We start from the raw sequence: 16,929 nt of genomic DNA, 5'->3' as shown, positions 1-16,929 counted from the left end.
CCTCAAAAAAATAATAACTAAATGGTAAAGTCTAGGAAAACTGACTCTTCTGTATCATTTTTTTGTGGTAAAGGTACACTAAGGGTGAAACATAAATTAAAAAACTCTTAATAGGCTGCTTATATTAAAAAACACATGCCCCTCAAAAAATAAGAAATAAATGGTAAAGTCTAGGATAACTGACTCTTTTCTGTATCATCTTTTTTGTGGCAAAGGAGGTAGGGTAAGGGTGAAACATTAATTAAAAAAAAGCTCTTAATAGGTTGCTAATATTAAAAACAGATCCCCCTCAAAAAATAAAAAAATAAATGGTAAAGTCTAGGATAACTGACTCTTTTCTGTATCATCTTTTGCCCCCGAGTTGCCTCCTTTGCTATATAAAAAGTCATAGTGGTGTCTTGCTCCTCCCCTCTTGAAAAATTTGTCATAGGAAGTGATATATGCCAATACAGTAGGATGAAAAGCTGTTCCTGAATTTCCTGTTGATATGTGCTTTGTGCTGTGCTAATCAAAAAGGAAGGGAACCGGGATTAAAAGGAAAGGGTTAAACAAGCTGACACAGTGTAGAATGAAAACTGTTCCTAAATTAACCCGGTAGCAGCGAGGATCATGTTTCTTAAAGGCGAGAAAAGCGAGAAAAATGAGAAAAAATCATCACTCACGCAAACCACTTCATAATATATATCAACGCATTTGTGATCAGCTTATGCATCATCTCTTTTTGGGGGGGTTTATATCATGGTAAAAATTTGGCCCGTCGCTGGTAGTACACGGTAAAGCCACAAATTTGGCCCATCACTGCTGGGTTAACAAGTGCTGTGTGACTGTTGCTGTACTAAGGGTGACTATAGGAGAGAGAATAAGAAACGCTTACATCAGAGGAACAGTTAAAGTTACGGAAGTGTCGCAAAAAGGACGAGACTCAAGAATAAGAAGGTGTGGAAATGTGAATAGAAGAGAGAAGGATTACTCAAGAAATGTATGGATTCTTCTATTAAGGATGGGTGGAGGGTACGGAGGGATTGGGATAAGGACACACCGCTCATCTTCACTCCAAACAGGCCACTCGTGTTATCTCCGAGCTATCTGTTACGTACACTCTGTCTGTTGTACCCTGTGTCCTGTGATAAGGGGAGGAGGTACTCAGGATGTCCAGTGTCAACCATTACCTAACCTAACCTAATTTAACATAACATTGCCTAGTCCAACATCAATCATTACCATTACCTACTTAAATTTTCTACTTAATGTTCTCTCCTTAATATTTTTCACTCAATATCCTCTACTTAATGTCCTCTACTTAATATTCTTCACTTAATATCCTCTACTTAATGTTCTCTACTTAATTTTCTTTCCTTAATAATCTCTACTTAATGCTCTCAACTTTAATGCGCTCTACTTAATCTACTCTTATATACTTAACCCGGTAGCTGCAGGGATCATGTTTCTTAATGGTCCCTCTAAGCGAGAAAAATGAGAAAAAATCATCACTCACACAAACCATTTCATAACATATATAAATGCATTTGTGATCAGTTTATGCATCATCTATTTGGGGGGGGTTTATATCATGACAAAAATTTGGCCCGTCGCTGGTACAAGGTAAAGCCACAAATTTGGCCCGTCGCTGCTACCAGGTTAACAGACTACTTGATATGCTCTCAGTGAAGTCTGTTATGCTGTTTGTCATACTGTTTCTGTGTTAAGTGTGGAAGGTGATGATGTACAATTCCTTACTAACAACATGCAATTATATATCATCTCCGAGTACTAGTCTTTTATGCTGTATGTTGTGCTGTGTTAAGAGTGGAAAGTGATGATATGAAATGATCCTTAACCTGGTACCAGCGCCGGGCCAAATTTGTGGCTTTACAGTGTACCAGTGACGGGCCAAATTTCTGCCATGATATAAAAACCCCAAAAGAGATGATGCATAAACTGATCACAAATGTGTTTATATATATTATGAAATGGTTTGCGTGAGTGATGTTTTTTTCTTATTATTTTCACTTATAGGGGCCTTTAACCCGTTGACAAGAAGACCTCACCAAGCTAAAGGAATGGAGCAAAAAGTAGCTGCTACAATTCAGTGAAGAAAAATGTAAAGTCCTACACCTTGGGAGGGGATATCCAGCACACCAATACCACATGGGAAACACTCCATTATCCACCACAGAGGCAGAGAAAGACCTGGGCCTATATGTTACCAGGCTACCAGGGAAAGCCAAATTCATTCCAATCGCAACGGACGGGTTAAGAAACATGATCCCTGCAGCTGTCGGGTTAATGTTCTTTACTAACATCAGTCAACTTCCTGTCATCTGTGTGTCTGATATACTCTTTGATCTGTGCTCTCCGTCACACTATCTGCTGCACCGTTCCGTTTCCTCTGTGGTGTTGCTATCAAAGGAAATGCAAGAGGAAAAGCATGCACTGCTGAGGTTAGATAAGCACATATCCTCTCTTAGTGAGCAGATAGATGGATGTTTCTGCATTCAATGAGAGTATAATTATTCTATGTACTTTTTCTGTTTCTATATTAGCAATTTATATATGTTTATTCTAAGAGAATTTCCTCGATGCCTTCACTTCATGACCATATAAGTTCATCCATCTCGTGTTCATAATTCATTGTGTGTATTAATGTATGGAGGTGTGGAAAGGGCAATGGATGTTGTAGTTATAAGGCAGAAGGCGAGAATATATATACAATGACTGCCAGTACGTTAAGAAAGGATAAATGATATAAATAAAATAAATACGATAAAATACAAGGAAAAATAAAATGATAGATACAAACTAAAGCAAAATACATTGAAGAAACAAAGATAAAAAGAAAATTAACTCCCACAAAACCAGAACCACAAAATAAAGCAAAAAAATATGTAGCAAAAAATAAGAAGGAAAAATAATAAAACCCCATAACAAACACCCTGATATATACATAGTAGCTAAAAACCCGAAACAAAAAATAAACAAAACAAAGAACAAAGGTGCAAATAACGCAGTACAGCCTCACAACCCATGTCCCCACAGCAGGCAGCAGGCAGGGTGGTGGGTGTAGTGCTGCCCGTGTCTGCTTGTGTATGCATGAGTGTGCCTCCATGTAGCCTACACTCGACTGCCATCATAACACACAGCCATCAGGGACATACTAGGCCACTGTTTACATGTGTGATGATTTTTGTTAATGACTTGTGTACTGTCTGTCGCTGCTTTTTGCTATTTTTTTATATTTTTTTTACATTCGTTTAATTGACAATCTGTGCACCGCTTTTTACTTTTTTTTTTTTTTTTTTTCCTCTTCACGCTCTATATATATGTGGGTTATTGTTGATGATCCATGTACTGCCGCTGGTTTGTTTGTTTGTTTGTTTTTTCCCCCATCCGTTTTATTGACAATCTGTGTACTGCTTTTGCTTTCTGCTTTTCTTTTTCGCTCTTGACAACCTTAGTATGTGATGTTTCTTATTGATGACCCACATACTGCCAATGTTACTTTTTTCTTTCCCTTCATCCTAATAATTTTTTTGCTTTCTCTGTATTCAAATCCTCTTTTTTCTTTACTTTCATCCTTGCACTCTTAATATATGTGGTGTTTCTTATTGACAACCCATGTACTGATGATGTTTTTTCTTCTTTCCTTTCTTTTTCTTCTTTCCTTTCATTACTCTTAACACTATTTCTTTCCCTTCATTCTAACTCTTCAAATTTCTTCTTTCCCTTCACCCTAACACTCTTTAAATATGTGATGCTTTTTATTAACGGTCTATATATTACTGTTTTCTTACGTTCATCCCGACAAGTGACGCTTTTTACTAACGATCGTGTCCATTCCAGGCTGGTCAGTAAATGGGTACCTGGGGAAACCTGGGGAAACTAACCCAGATGTCGCATTGGCCATGTCCCGAGGTAATGGTTTATATCCCGCCACAGGTTCAAGGGTCAATGGGATGGGAATGAGCACTGAAGCCACACATAGTTTTAACATATTCCTTCAACTCTGAGGATGCTTTGCCATGCTTCTCTTTGCTTCTCTTATTATTATGTACTTACTTTCTTTTTTTTAACGATAGAATATTTCATGTTACTGCTATTTTCTTCCTTTATTTTTTGGGGGGCAATGTTTTTTTGTTGTTCTCTTTCAATGGATTTAGGCAACTTCTTTTTTCTTATTTTTTATTGTCCCCACGTAGTGTTTATTTTTTCTTTCCCTCCATCCTAACACTCAAAATGTGATCGCGTTATTGGCAATCTTGATACTGTTATGATATCCTCTCTTTCCTTATATCTAATGTGTATTCTTTTCCTCCTACAAAGTTTTAACATATCTTCAACTTTACCTCCCCATGCAAGGTTGCCAGATTGTCTTACTCTGCCTCTTATGTTTGCTGTTTTCCAACCCTCAAACTGTCTCCTCCACCCCTTTAACTGGTTTTATACAGAGTTATCGTTAAAATGGTTAATTATTGGTGTTATTCGACAACACTCAGCTATCACCATCTTCAACACTAAACATCCTCGGTCTATCCTTAACTCAAAATCTCAACTGGAAACTTCACATCTCCTCTCTCGCTAAATCAGCTTCCTCAAGGTTGGGCGTTCTGCATCGTCTCCGCCAGTTCTCCCCCACGCAGTTGCTATCCGTATACAGGAGCCTTGTCCGCCCTCGTATAGAGTATGCATCTCACATGTGGGGGGGCTCCACTCACACAGCTCTTCTGGACAGAGTGGAGTCTAAGGCTCTTCGTCTCATCAGCTCTCCTCCTCCTACTGATAGTCTTCTACCTCTTAAATTCCGTCGCGATGTTGCCTCTCTTTCTATCTTCTATCGATATTTCCACGCTGACTGCTCTTCTGAACTTGCTAACTGCATGCCTCCTCCCCTCCCGTGGCCCCGTTGCACATGACTTTCTACTCATGCTCATCCCTATACTGTCCAAACCCCTTATGCAAGAGTTAACCAGCATCTTCACTCTTTCACCCTCACGCTGGTAAACTCTGGAACAACCTTCCTTCATCTGTATTTCCTCCTGCCTATGACTGGAACTCTTTCAAGAGGAGGGTGTCAGGATACCTCTCCTCCCGAAATTGACCTCTCTTTCAGCCACCTCTTATGATTCTTTTTTAGGAGCAGTGAGCAGCGGGCTTTTTTTTTATTATTGTTTCCTTTTTTTTTGTGCCCTTGAGCTGTCTCCTTTGTTGTAAAAAAAAAAAAATAATAATAATAATAATAAAAAAAAAAAAAGCTATGGCTCAAAAAAACGGTAAATACGAGTCTGAATACGATAATCTGGCAACGGCGTCCCATGTACTGTTCTTTTTTTTCTTTTTTTTCTTTTTTCCCCCCCTCCATCCTAACACTTAAAATGTGATGCATTATTGGCAATCTTGATAATGTTATGTTGTTTTCTTTCTTTCCTTATATCTAATGTGCTTTCTTTTCCTACTACAGTTCCTAGACACAGCGGCAGGCAAGTGTGTCAGGGTGTTGCATGAATGTGCAATCTTGTATTGACACTCTCAGCATTATCATTAGGTTGTTTTTTCCTTCTTTACATCCTGGTTTTCTCTTCCTGAATCCTAACATGGTGGAAGGTTTGGGTGTGTCTGTGTGTTACTCTATTGACAATCTAGACACTGATATTAATTATTTTCCTACTGTCTATGTTTTTTTCATTCTTTTATTGCATTTATCTTTCCCTCCATCAAATACAATACAATCCAATACAGGTAAAATAAAAAGTGACTTATGTAAATTGACCCCTCTTTCGGCCACCTCTTTGGATTCTTTTTAGGAGCAATGAGTAGCGGGCCTTTTTTTTAGTATTGTTTCCTTTTTTTTTGTGGCCTTGAGCTGTCTCCTTTGTTGAAAAAAAGAAAAAGAAAGAAAGAACATCGACTCCCATAAAATTAAAACCACAAAAGAAAGCAAAAATATATTGAATAGAAAAAAAAATTATAAACCCCATAACGAAACAGATATATAACTAACTGTAAAAATTGAAAAAAAAAAAAATGAAAAAATAAAAAAGTTGAAAACGGTTGACAGGTTTACGAGAGCCCGGGTGTTCCATAAAATTAAAACCACAAAAGAAAGCAAAAATATATTGAATAGAAAAAAAATTATAAACCCCATAACAAAACAGATATATAACTAACTATAAAAACTGAGAAAAAATAAAAACAAATAAAAAAGTTGAAAACGGTTGACAGGTTTACGAGCGCCCGGGTGTTCCTAAAATATGTGATCTTTTATTGGCACTATTTGCAGTCATTATTTTTTTTCCTTCCTTTTTTAATGTGTCTTCCCCATCATTCCAACACACTGGCAGGCTTGGGTGTATCTGCGTGTTATGTAAATGTGACACCTTATTGACAATCCAGGCACCTCTATGAATTATTTTTTGACCGTGTAATGTGCTTTTCTTTTCCTGCATCGCCCTAACAAGCTTACATGTCTCAGGGTGTTGTGTAAATCTGTGAGACTGCATTAAACACCTTGGCATTCTTACAAAGGTGGTTTTTCCTACTTTTTCGATATGTGATGGTTCTCTTTGCTTCTCTTATTATAATGTATTTTCCTTCTTTTCCATTCTTTAATGATTGAATATTGCTATTAACTGTCACTGTTATTTTCTTCCTTAGTTTTTTAATGCAATGTTTTTATGTTGTTCTCTGTCCATGCACTTACGTAACTTCTTTTTTTCTTTCTTTATTGTTTGATCATTGACAAGGTGCTTACTTATCATTTTTCTTTCCTTTTCTTATAATGGGTGATGGTTAATGTTCACTGTCTAGGCACCACTGTCACATTCTCCTCCATTCCTTTATAGTACAAGATGCTTTTTTGCTTGCCGTATTTATGCTGTTACAATGATAAGTACTGTATTGCATTTTCTTATATATGCTACGTTGTATTGATTCACTTTGTACTACTGTTTAATTTTCTCAACACATATTTGCTTTAGTTTACCTTTCTGTGGATTAGTTTACATTTCTGCAGTTTTGTTTGCTTCCCTTTATATTTTTTTTCTTATTTTCCTTTTAGAACTACAAGGAAAACTAGTGAGACCTATCCATGTTATGTTTACGGAGATCTTACCCCTCCCCTTAACTTCTCCAAAAATAAACACACCTGCGCATTACATCAAAACTATTTACTCAGGTGAATCAATTAGGCTGAAGTGAGGTGCGTCGTCCCAATTACCTGAATAATTGAATTGGTGCTGCTGAGGCAAATACTAACACACCTATTTCTTACACCCCAGTCAGTGCACACCCTCTTCCCTTTCTACACTTCCTCCTGTCCCCTTCTACTATCTTTCTCTCCTTCTTCCTTGACCTTCCTCCTCTTGCCCTCTTTCCCTTCCTGCTCTCTCTCATCTTTCCCCTCTTCATTCCTTTCTTACTACCCTCTATGCCCTTCTACATCCCCCCTCCCTCTCTTCCCTTCTTCCTTTACCTTCCTCCTCTAGTCCTCTTTCCATTCCTTTCTTAGTTTCATTCCTTACCTCTCCTTTCCTTCCTCTCTTCCTTCTTTTCTTACCCTGTTATATCCCTTCCTTCCTTTACCCCATTCCCTTACTTCCATCCTTCCTTATTTTTTATAGTGAAGGAGCCAGCTCAAGGGCCGATATGGGTGCTAATGTGCTTATATTGAGTGGGATGTTTAAAAAGACGGTAGGGAAGTAGAAGGGAATGAAGGATGGAAGAAAGGGAAGGGAAGGGAAGGAAGGAAGGAAGTAAGGAAGGGAGAGGAATGAAGGAAGCAAAAAAGGATGGAAATGAAGGAAGGAATGGAGGGAAGGGAAGGGGAAGAGAGGGAAAGTGGTAAGAAATGGAAGATATGAAGAAAGGAGAAAGAGAGGAAGATGGAAGAAAGGAATGGAAGAAAAGAAGGCAAAGGAGGAAAAGGTGAGGAATATGAAACAGAGAGGATGGGGCAAGAAACAGAAGGAAAGAGGAAAGGAAGGAAGGAAAGGAAGAAGGAAGGAAAAACAGAAGAGAAACACGAAAATGAGGACAGAAAGGAAAACGAGTAAACAAGAAGAGAAACAAGAGGAAAGGAAAGAGGAAAGGAAGAAAGGAAAGGAAGAGGGAAGGAAAAACAGAAGAGAAACACGATATACTAGAAAATGAGGGAAGAAAGGAAGGAAGGAAAAACAAGAGGAACACAATATACTAGAAAATGAGGGAAGAAAGGAAGAAGGAAGGAAAAACAGAAGAGAAACACAATATACTAGAAAATGAGGGAAGAAAGGAAGAAGGAAGGAAAAACAGAAGAGAAACACAATATACTAGAAAATGAGGGAAGAAAGGAAGAAGGAAGGAAAAACAGAAGAGAAACACAATATACTAGAAAATGAGGGAAGAAAGGAAGAAAAGGAAACAATAAGACACGAAGCCCATGAGAGAAAAAATAGAGGAAAGGAAAGGAGGAAGACAAATGACAAGAGAATGAATGAATGAATGAAGGAGTGAAAGAAAGAAAGGAGAGAGTTTAGCAAGCCAGAAAAAAGGAGGGCAAGGAAGAGAGGGAGGAGGAGGAGTAACGCACAGGTGTGATAACTCCCTCCTCACTCACTCCATCTTCCTGACGAGGCCTCTTCCCTCTCACTCTACTGTTGTGGCGTGTAGATAGGAAAAAATGGAAGGAGGGGAGATAGAGGAGGGAGAAGGTGAGACTGGAGGGAAGGGAGGATAGGAAGGAGGGAAGGTAAGGGAGGTAGAGAAGGTAGGTGGTAAAACAGGAGGGAAGGGAGGGAAAGTAGGAGGGAAGGGAGGAGCATGAAGAGGAGAGAAAACAGGAGGGAAGGTAGGAGGGGAGGGAAGGTAGGAGACAAAACGGGAGGGGAGGGAGAGAAGGGAGGGAAGGTAGGTAGGAGGGTACACAGGATGGAAGGGAGGGAAAGTAGAAGGGGAGGGAGGATAGGAAGGGAGGGAGGGAGGGATTGAAGGAGGAGAGGAAAGGGATGTAACTGTCCACTTTTTCTCCCTCTGTACATAACTCTTCCTGACAAACTCCTTCTCTTCCTCCTCCTCCTCCTCCTCCTCCTTACTACCTCCTTGATTAAGAGAGAGGAGGGGGAGGGAGAGAAGGAGAGGGAGGAGGAGATACAGATAGCAGGGGGGGGAAGCATAAGAAACAATAGGAAGAAGGGAGGATAGAACAGAACAATGAAAAAAATGACAAAGAATGAAGGAAAGGAAGGAGAAAAGAAAGGAAATAACTGTGGAAAAGAACAAAAAATGACAGAAATAAATAGAAAAGGACTAGGAAAATAAGAGAAAGAAAGAAGGATAGAGAAGAACAAGAGGAGGAAAGGAGAGAAGAAAAGAACAAAGAAATGGAAGAAAGTAAAGGTTAGAAAAAATAAAGAAAAGGAAGAAGGAAAGAAAAGGACAAAGAAAAGGAAGGAGGATGGAAAGAAAGAGAAGATGAAGGAGAGGAAGAATAAAAAAGAATAGGAAGAAGGGAACAGAAAAAGAAGGCAAGAAAGGAAAGAAGGAAAGAAAGAACAAAGAAAAGGAATAAAAGAGGAAAGGACAGAACAAACATCCCAGTCTCCCCTTCGGTCATTGCGTCTATTAAACATTTATATTATTTTTTACACACTTAACTCGTTCATTAATAAAAAAAAAAAACACCAATGGCACAACACACAAACAAACAGCGCCATAAATCTAGACTTGGGTTCCTTAGCGCACACACACACACACACACACACACACACACACACACACGAACAAAAACAGACATAAATAGCTAGACAAAGAAAAAAAGAGGAAGGTACCCGCCCAGGAACAGACTTTGCCCTCTTCCTCCTTCTCCTCCTCCTCCTCCTCCTTCTTCTGGTTTTATGAAATACACCAAGGCCTTTGCAACATCTGATGAAGAGGAGGAGGAAGAGGAAGAAGAGGAGGAGGAGGAGGAACACTGAAACATGTAACCAGAAGAAAAACAAAGAAAAAAAGTGAACGAATAAGGAAATGAAAAGACAATAAGGAAGAGAGAGAGAGAGAGAGAGAGAGAGAGAGAGAGAGAGAGAGAGATAACAAAACAGGAACAGAACAGGAAGACAAGCGCAAACACAGAAACAAACAAACAAACAGACAAGAAAGAAACACACACACACACACACACACACACACACACACACACACACTTCACCAGCTACCCCCCTAACATACACATTCACTCCATCCCACCCCCCCAGTCAAACACTCCCCCTGGGCCAGTTTAGACAGTCACTCTCCCCCAGCCCCCACTCCGAGTCACACACACCTAGGGCCAGTTATATCACCGGGTCCCACCCACCCCTTCTCCCCCTGTCAACACTCACCCTGCGGCCAGTTATCGAAGACGAACTGCGCGATGTCTCCGGCCGACTCGCTGGGGCTGAAGAGGAATTCCTTGGTCTTGCCGCTCACCAGGATGAGGCGTAAGTTTATCTGCGGAGGAAGACGAAGAGTTAGACTTGGTGGCTTGAAGGGAGGCTGAATGGATGGGTGAAGAGGTGGAAAGGATAAAGGACGTAGGTGAAGAACAAAAACAAGAAGAGGAAGGAGATAGACTATGCAGATGTATATACATTACATATACATTCATACCACACAGATACTATGGTCCATCCAGACTAGGTCCTTAACCTAAGTGAAACTGTATTAATTAAAGGCCACCAAGTCTTTGGATTTCGACTGCAGTAAACATTAAGTTGAAGGAAGTGTCGGTCGAGCTTGTTTATCAATGAATCAATGGTGCTGCGCTGGGCCATTGAAGGCGGGAGCTTATTCCATTGTCGCGCTACAACGTTGGTGAAGAAAAATTTGGTGCAGTCTGAATTTATTTGTTTACACTTAAATTTTGTGCCAATATTTTCCGTTCAGAACGTGTCATCGATCATAAATCATAAGAGGAAGAAAAGAACGCGATGTGAAGGTGAGGTGTTTGTGGAAAAAAGAAAAACGGAAAGGAAAGGCGAGGAAAGTGAAGGCTTGCAAGATTGTGTAAGGGGATAAAATACCATTATGTTTATGAGGGAGGTTTATGGAAGGAAGAGAGTCCGAGAGAGATGACAAGTGAACGTTAGAAAATAGAAGACGAGTGTGTGGAAGGAAAGGGGAAGAAAAGTGAAAGGAATGAGAGTTAAGTAATTTGGAAAAAGTCATATCTGTGAAGGAGATTGTGGGAAGGAGAGAGACGGAGAAACGAGATAACTATTACCGTGATGGTTGCATAATGAAAGTTCGTGTAGAAGAAAAATAAAGAAAAAGGAAAGGAATGAGAGTTTGGGAGAGAAGGAAGGAGTTGTGTTTGTGAAAGAGGTTGTGGGTAGGTGAGAGACAGAGAAAAGGGGAATGAAAAGTGAAGGTTGGATAATATAAGTTTAATTAGTTTGTGTAGAAGAAAAAAATGTAAAGAAAGGAAAAGGAATGAGAGTTAAGGAGAGAAGGAAGGAGTTGTGTTTGTGAAAGAGGTTGTGGGTAGGTGAGAGACAGAAAAGGGGAATGAAAAGTGAAGGTTGGATAATATAAGTTTAATTAGTTTGTGTAGAAGAAAAATATAAAGAAAGGAAAAGGAATGAGAGTTAAGGAGAGAAGGAAGGAGTTGTGTTTGTGAAAGAGGTTGTGGGTAGGTGAGAGACAGAGAAAAGGGGAATGACGTGACGGTTGGATAATATAATTTGTGTTGAAGAAAAATATAAAGAAAGGGAAATGAATGAGAGTAAAGGAGAGGAGGAAGAAGTAATATCTGTGAAGGAGGTTGAGGGAAGGAGAGAAAGACAGAAAAAAGATATGGCAAGTGACGGTTGAAGAATACAAGTTTGTGTCGAAGAAAAATATAAAGGAAGAGAAAAGATGTCTGTGTTAGAGACTTAGGGGAAGAAGGAAAGATAAGTTGTTTGTGGAAGAGGTAGAGGGAGGGAGGTAAAGAGAGAGGGGGAGAGAGAAAGATAACTGGAGAAGCTTGTGTAGAAGAATAGGGAAGAAAACGAAAAGAAAAAGGAGGTTTGAGTGAGAAAGTTATGGAAGAAGGAGGTTGAAAAAAGTAGAGAGACAGGAAGAGATGATTGATGCAGCTTGGTGAATAGAAGAAAAGCGTGGGTAAAAGGATAAGAAAAGAAACGAAAAGAAAAAGGTTTGTGTGAGAGAGTTAAGGAAGAAGGAGGTTGAAAAAAGTAGAGAGACAGGAAGAGATGACTGATGCAGCTTGGTGAATAGAAGAAAAGCGTGGGTAAAAGGATAAGAAAAGAAACGAAAAGAAAAAGGTTTGTGTGAGAAAGTTAAGGAAGGAGGTTGAAATAAATAGAGAAACAGTATTAGATGACTGGTGAAGGTTGGTGAACAGAATAGAAGCTTGAATAAGAGACGTGTGAGTAAGAAAGTCAAGGGAAGAAGGGAAGAAGGAGGAAGAAGTTGTTTGTAAAGGAAGTTGAAAAGAAGTAAAGAGAGAGAGAGAGACAATAAGAGATGGCTGATGGAATTGATAGAGAGAAGATAAGTTTGTGTAGAAGGATAAGAAAAGAAGACGAAAATAAAGAGGAAGGTTGTGTAAGAAAGCTAAAGAAAGAAGGAAAGATAAGCTATTTTTACGAAGGGGGTTGAGAGAGAGAGAGAGAGAGAGAGAGAGAGAGAGAGAGAGAGAGAGAGAGAGAGAGAGAGAGAGAGAGAGAGAGAGAGAGAGAGAGAGAGAGAGAGAGAGAGAGAGAAGGGTGACTGGTGAAGCTTGGTGAATAGAAGAAAAGATTGATCAGAAGGATAAGAAAAGAAAACGAATATAAAATAGAAGGTTGTGTAGGAAAGTAAAAGAAAGAAGGAAAGATAAGTTTTTTTTACGAGAGAGAGAGAGAGAGAGAGAGAGAGAGAGAGAGAGAGAGAGAGAGAGAGAGAGAGAGAGAGAGAGAGAGAGAGAGAGAGAGAGAGAGAGAGAGAGAGAGAGAGAGAGAGAGAGGTGACTGATGTAGCTTGGTGAATAGAAAAGGTTTGTGGAAAAAATAAAGGAAAAGAAAGGAGGAATAGGAATGAGGAATGTTTCTGTACGGAGAAGAGGATGAGGTAAAAGTTACTAATTATGAGACAGTAATAGGCAGAAAGACGAAGGAACTTATGTAGAAGGGAAAGGGAGGGAAAAGGAGGGAGAGTAAGGCTAGCAAATGGAGGAATGGAGAGAAAGGAGGAAGAAGAGAAAGGGAAAGAGAGTTTGTGTAGGAGGAAAAGGAAGGAAGGGAGGAAAGTAAGGAAGGCTGAAGCTGTGTAAGAAGAGGAGAAAGAGGAGAAGGAAGACAAAACTGAGTAAAAGGCGGAAGGATGGAAGGAAGGAAGGAAGGAAGGAAGGAAAGGAAAGAAGGAAGGAAGGCTGAGGAAGTGTAAGAGGAGGAAGGGATAGAAGACGAAGATGAGGAAGAGGCAGAATGAATGATGAAAGAAAGGAGGAAGGAAGGAAGGAAGGGAGAAAGCAAGCAAGGAGGGAAGGAAGGAAGGACGCAAGGGAGAAAGGGAGAGAGATAGAACTAGCAAAGGGTGAGGGAGGGTGTAAGGGAGTAGAAAGGAGGTAGACTGCATTCAGAGTGAGGTAGACCAAATAAGGGTGACCAGGGAGAACAGGGAGGAGGAGGAGGGTGAAGGGAGGGACACGTGAGGGGAAAGGGAGGCTAAATGGATGTGAATGGATCTGAAAGAGAGGTGAAGGACTCTGTAAGGATGAAGGATTGCCGTGTAGGAGTTAAGGAAGTCCTATAGGAGCGTGAAGGACAAGGTGCAGGAGGAGGAGGAGGAGGAGGAGGAGGAGGAGGAAGATGGAATTTATGATGATGGTGAAGATGAAAAAGAAGAAAAGGAAAAAGATGGAATATGAGAATGCAATGAAGAGGAAGAAGAAGAAGAAGAAGATAATGTAAGAAAAGACGATGATGATTACGATGAACAAAAAAGAAAAATAACAAGAAAAACAAGAAAAAGGATAAAATAATGAGGAAACTAAGTCGAGAGAGAGAGAGAGAGAGAGAGAGAGAGAGAGAGAGAGAGAGAGAGAGAGAGAGAGAGAGAGAGAGAGAGAGAGAGAGAGAGAGAGAGAGAGAGAGAGAGAGAGAGCGAGAGAGAGAGAGAGAGAGAGAGGGAGAGAGAGCAGTTAGTGAGGGAAGTTGTGAGGGATGAATGAGGAAGGCCGGCTGAATGCGGAGGAAAGTTAGTTAAGGACAGAGAGAAAGATAGTGAGGAAGGGGGGAGGGGGGGGGAGGTGGAGGGGGGGATGGTGGTGGTGGTGGTGGTGGTGACCGTGGTACTAAGAAAATGAGGAACAAGAAAAAGAAGAAAAAGAAGTATTGTAGATGTAGTAATAGTGGTACAATTGTAGTCGTAATGGTAGTAGTAGTAGTAGTAGTAGTAGTAGTAGTAGTAGTAGTAGTAGTAGTAGTAGTAGTAGTAGTAGTAGTAGTAGAAGAAATATGGATGGAAGGAAGGAAGGGAAAAAAAAGTAGGAGAAAAAGAGGAAAAGGAGAACGTTAAGAAGTAGACCTATATATAATAAAACTAGAAAAACACCAAGAAAAACAAGTAGGAGAAGAAGATACAAGAAACAAGAACAAGGACAGTAAGATAAATTTAAAAAGGTTAAGTAAATAAATAGTCAATGAATGAAGGGAAGGAAAGAAAAATAAATGAAAGAATAAGACGATGAACGAAGTTAAAGGGAATATAATAAAAGGAAAAAATAATAATGAGAAAAGTAAGAAATAAGAAAAAATAATATTGAGAAAAAGAAGAAATAAAAAAAATAATAAGAAGAAAAATAAGAAATAGAAGAAAAAATAATAATGAGAAAAAGAAGAAATAAAAGAAAAAATAATATTGAGAAAAAGAAGAAATAAAAGAAAAAATAATAATGAGAAAAAGAAAAAATAGAAGAAAAAATAATAATGAGAAAAAGAAGAAATAAAAGAAAAAATAATAATGAGAAAAAGAAGAAATAAAAGAAAAAACAATAATGAGAAAAAGAAGAAACAAGAAAAAATAATGAGAAAAAGAAGAAATAGAAGAAAAATAAGAAATGGAAGAAAAAAGAAAAATATTGGACAACCACCAAAAATAGACCTAAACACATCTTTAAAAATATATAAAACACGAAAGATACCCAAAAAAAACAACAGCAACAACAACAAAAAAAAAAAAACAGGCACACATTAAGGATACAATGAACCCAACTAATCTACGAGAGGCGAATGGGTCATAAAAAAAAAAAAAAAAAAACTTTACGAGGCTTTGTTTGGTCAGGTAAATTTGGGTCAGGTGGTGGTAGTAGTAGTAGTAGTAGTAGTAGTAGTAGTAGTAGTAGTAGAAATAAGAACAGGAACAAGAATAAACATAACACACACACACACACACACACACACACACACACACACATACACACACTTTAAACAAACATAAACACACATTTTTCAATCATTAACACCCTATCTATTCCAAAGCATGTGTGTGTGTGTGTGTGTGTGTGTGTGTGTGTGTGTGTGTGTGTCTCATGTCATCACAGGCAGACATAATGGCAGGCGACGTGACAATTCACACACACCTTTCATTGGCAGGTAAGGAGAGGACGCGACGCAACACAGGTAAACAGCTGACTCGAGTAAATAAGAGCGTGGGAAGGCAGGCGAAGGATGACGAAGGGTGGAGTGAAGGAGGAAGGGATGGAGTGAAGGAGGAAGGGATAGAGTGAAGGAGGAAGGGATAGAGTGAAGGAGGAAGGAACTGAGGAAGGGATGAAGTGAAGGAGAATGAAAATGAAGTAGAGGAGGATAGGAAAGTATGACGTGTGTAAAGGAATGGAAGGAAAAGGAAAACAAGTGGGAAATAAAGGAGGGAAGGAAGAGAAGGAAAGAAGTGGTGGAGGAAGGAAGGAAGGAAGGGACGAGGAAACTAAGGAAGGAAAAAGAAGCCGAAGAACAGACGAAAGGAAAATATGAAAGGAAGAGAGACGGAAGAAAGAAGGAAAAAAGAAAAGAAAGAAAATATTGAACGAAGAAAATAAATAAACAATAAAACAAGGATGATTAGCAGGAAGGAAGAAAGGTAGAGCATAAGAAAAGGTAGGTATAGACAGGAACGAAAGAAGGAAGAAAGGCAGAAAATAAGAAAAGGGAGGAAGGAGGAAGAATGAAAGCAAGCAAACACACAAATCACAGAAGAAAGAGAAATGAAGAAAAGAATTATATAAGAAAAAGAAGAGAATGAAGGAAGGGGGAAAGACAGAGAGAAGTAGATCAAAGAAAAGAGGATGAGATAAATAAGAAAACAAAAACAAATAATGAAATGTGAATAAGGAACGAAGGAAGAAAGGAAGGAAATAATAAGAAACGGATAAAAAGATGATAAACGGGAAGGAAAAGAAGGAAAAAGCAATAAAAACAAATTACAGAAGACCAACAACAAAACAAGACAGCCATAAACAAGAAAGACTGAGGCGAACAAGCAAGAAAAGAAGGAAAACAAGAAGAAAACAAGGAAAAAAAGGGATATGAAAGTTAAGAGAAAAGGAGGAGGAAGAGGAGGAGGAGGAGGAGGAGGAGGAGGAGGAGGAAAACCGTAATCAAAACTGACCAAGCGATTTCTCAGGAGGAGGAGGAAGAGGAGGAAGAGGAAGAGGAAGAGGAGGAGGAGGACAGCGGTCAGAAAAACAAACCACTGAATATTTTTTTTATTAACGGTGTGTTTGTGAAAGAGGAAGGGAGAGAAGGAGGGAGGGAGGAAGGGAGAGGAAAGAGCGGAAAGGAAGGGATGGAGGAAAGAGGGGAAGGAGGGGAGGATGAGGAGAGTGGAAGAGAGGGAGGAAATGGAAGGAAGAAGGGAGAGGAGGGAGGGAGGAAAGAGAAAGGACAGGGAAAGCGGATGAGAGAGAGAGAGAGAGAGAGAGAGAGAGAGAGAGAGAGA

At 39.4% G+C, this 16,929-nt stretch overlaps 1 protein-coding gene across 1 annotated transcript in view; it reads right to left on the bottom strand.

Moving 5' to 3' along the window:
* LOC126985404 (ubiquitin-like protein 3) overlaps positions 1-16,929 on the bottom strand; it is an 80,321-nt gene that overhangs the window by 13,108 nt on the left and 50,284 nt on the right. Inside the window, exon 2 of the mRNA XM_050840214.1 lies at positions 10,347-10,455. Within this exon, the coding sequence (XP_050696171.1) occupies positions 10,347-10,455 (109 nt within the window). The remainder of the gene's footprint in view (positions 1-10,346; positions 10,456-16,929) is intronic.

This window comes from Eriocheir sinensis, chromosome 59, assembly GCF_024679095.1.
Source record: "Eriocheir sinensis breed Jianghai 21 chromosome 59, ASM2467909v1, whole genome shotgun sequence".
Lineage (NCBI taxonomy): Eukaryota > Metazoa > Arthropoda > Malacostraca > Decapoda > Varunidae > Eriocheir > Eriocheir sinensis.
Note: the sequence above shows the minus strand (reverse complement) of the source record. Positions and strands in the feature narration are given on the sequence as shown.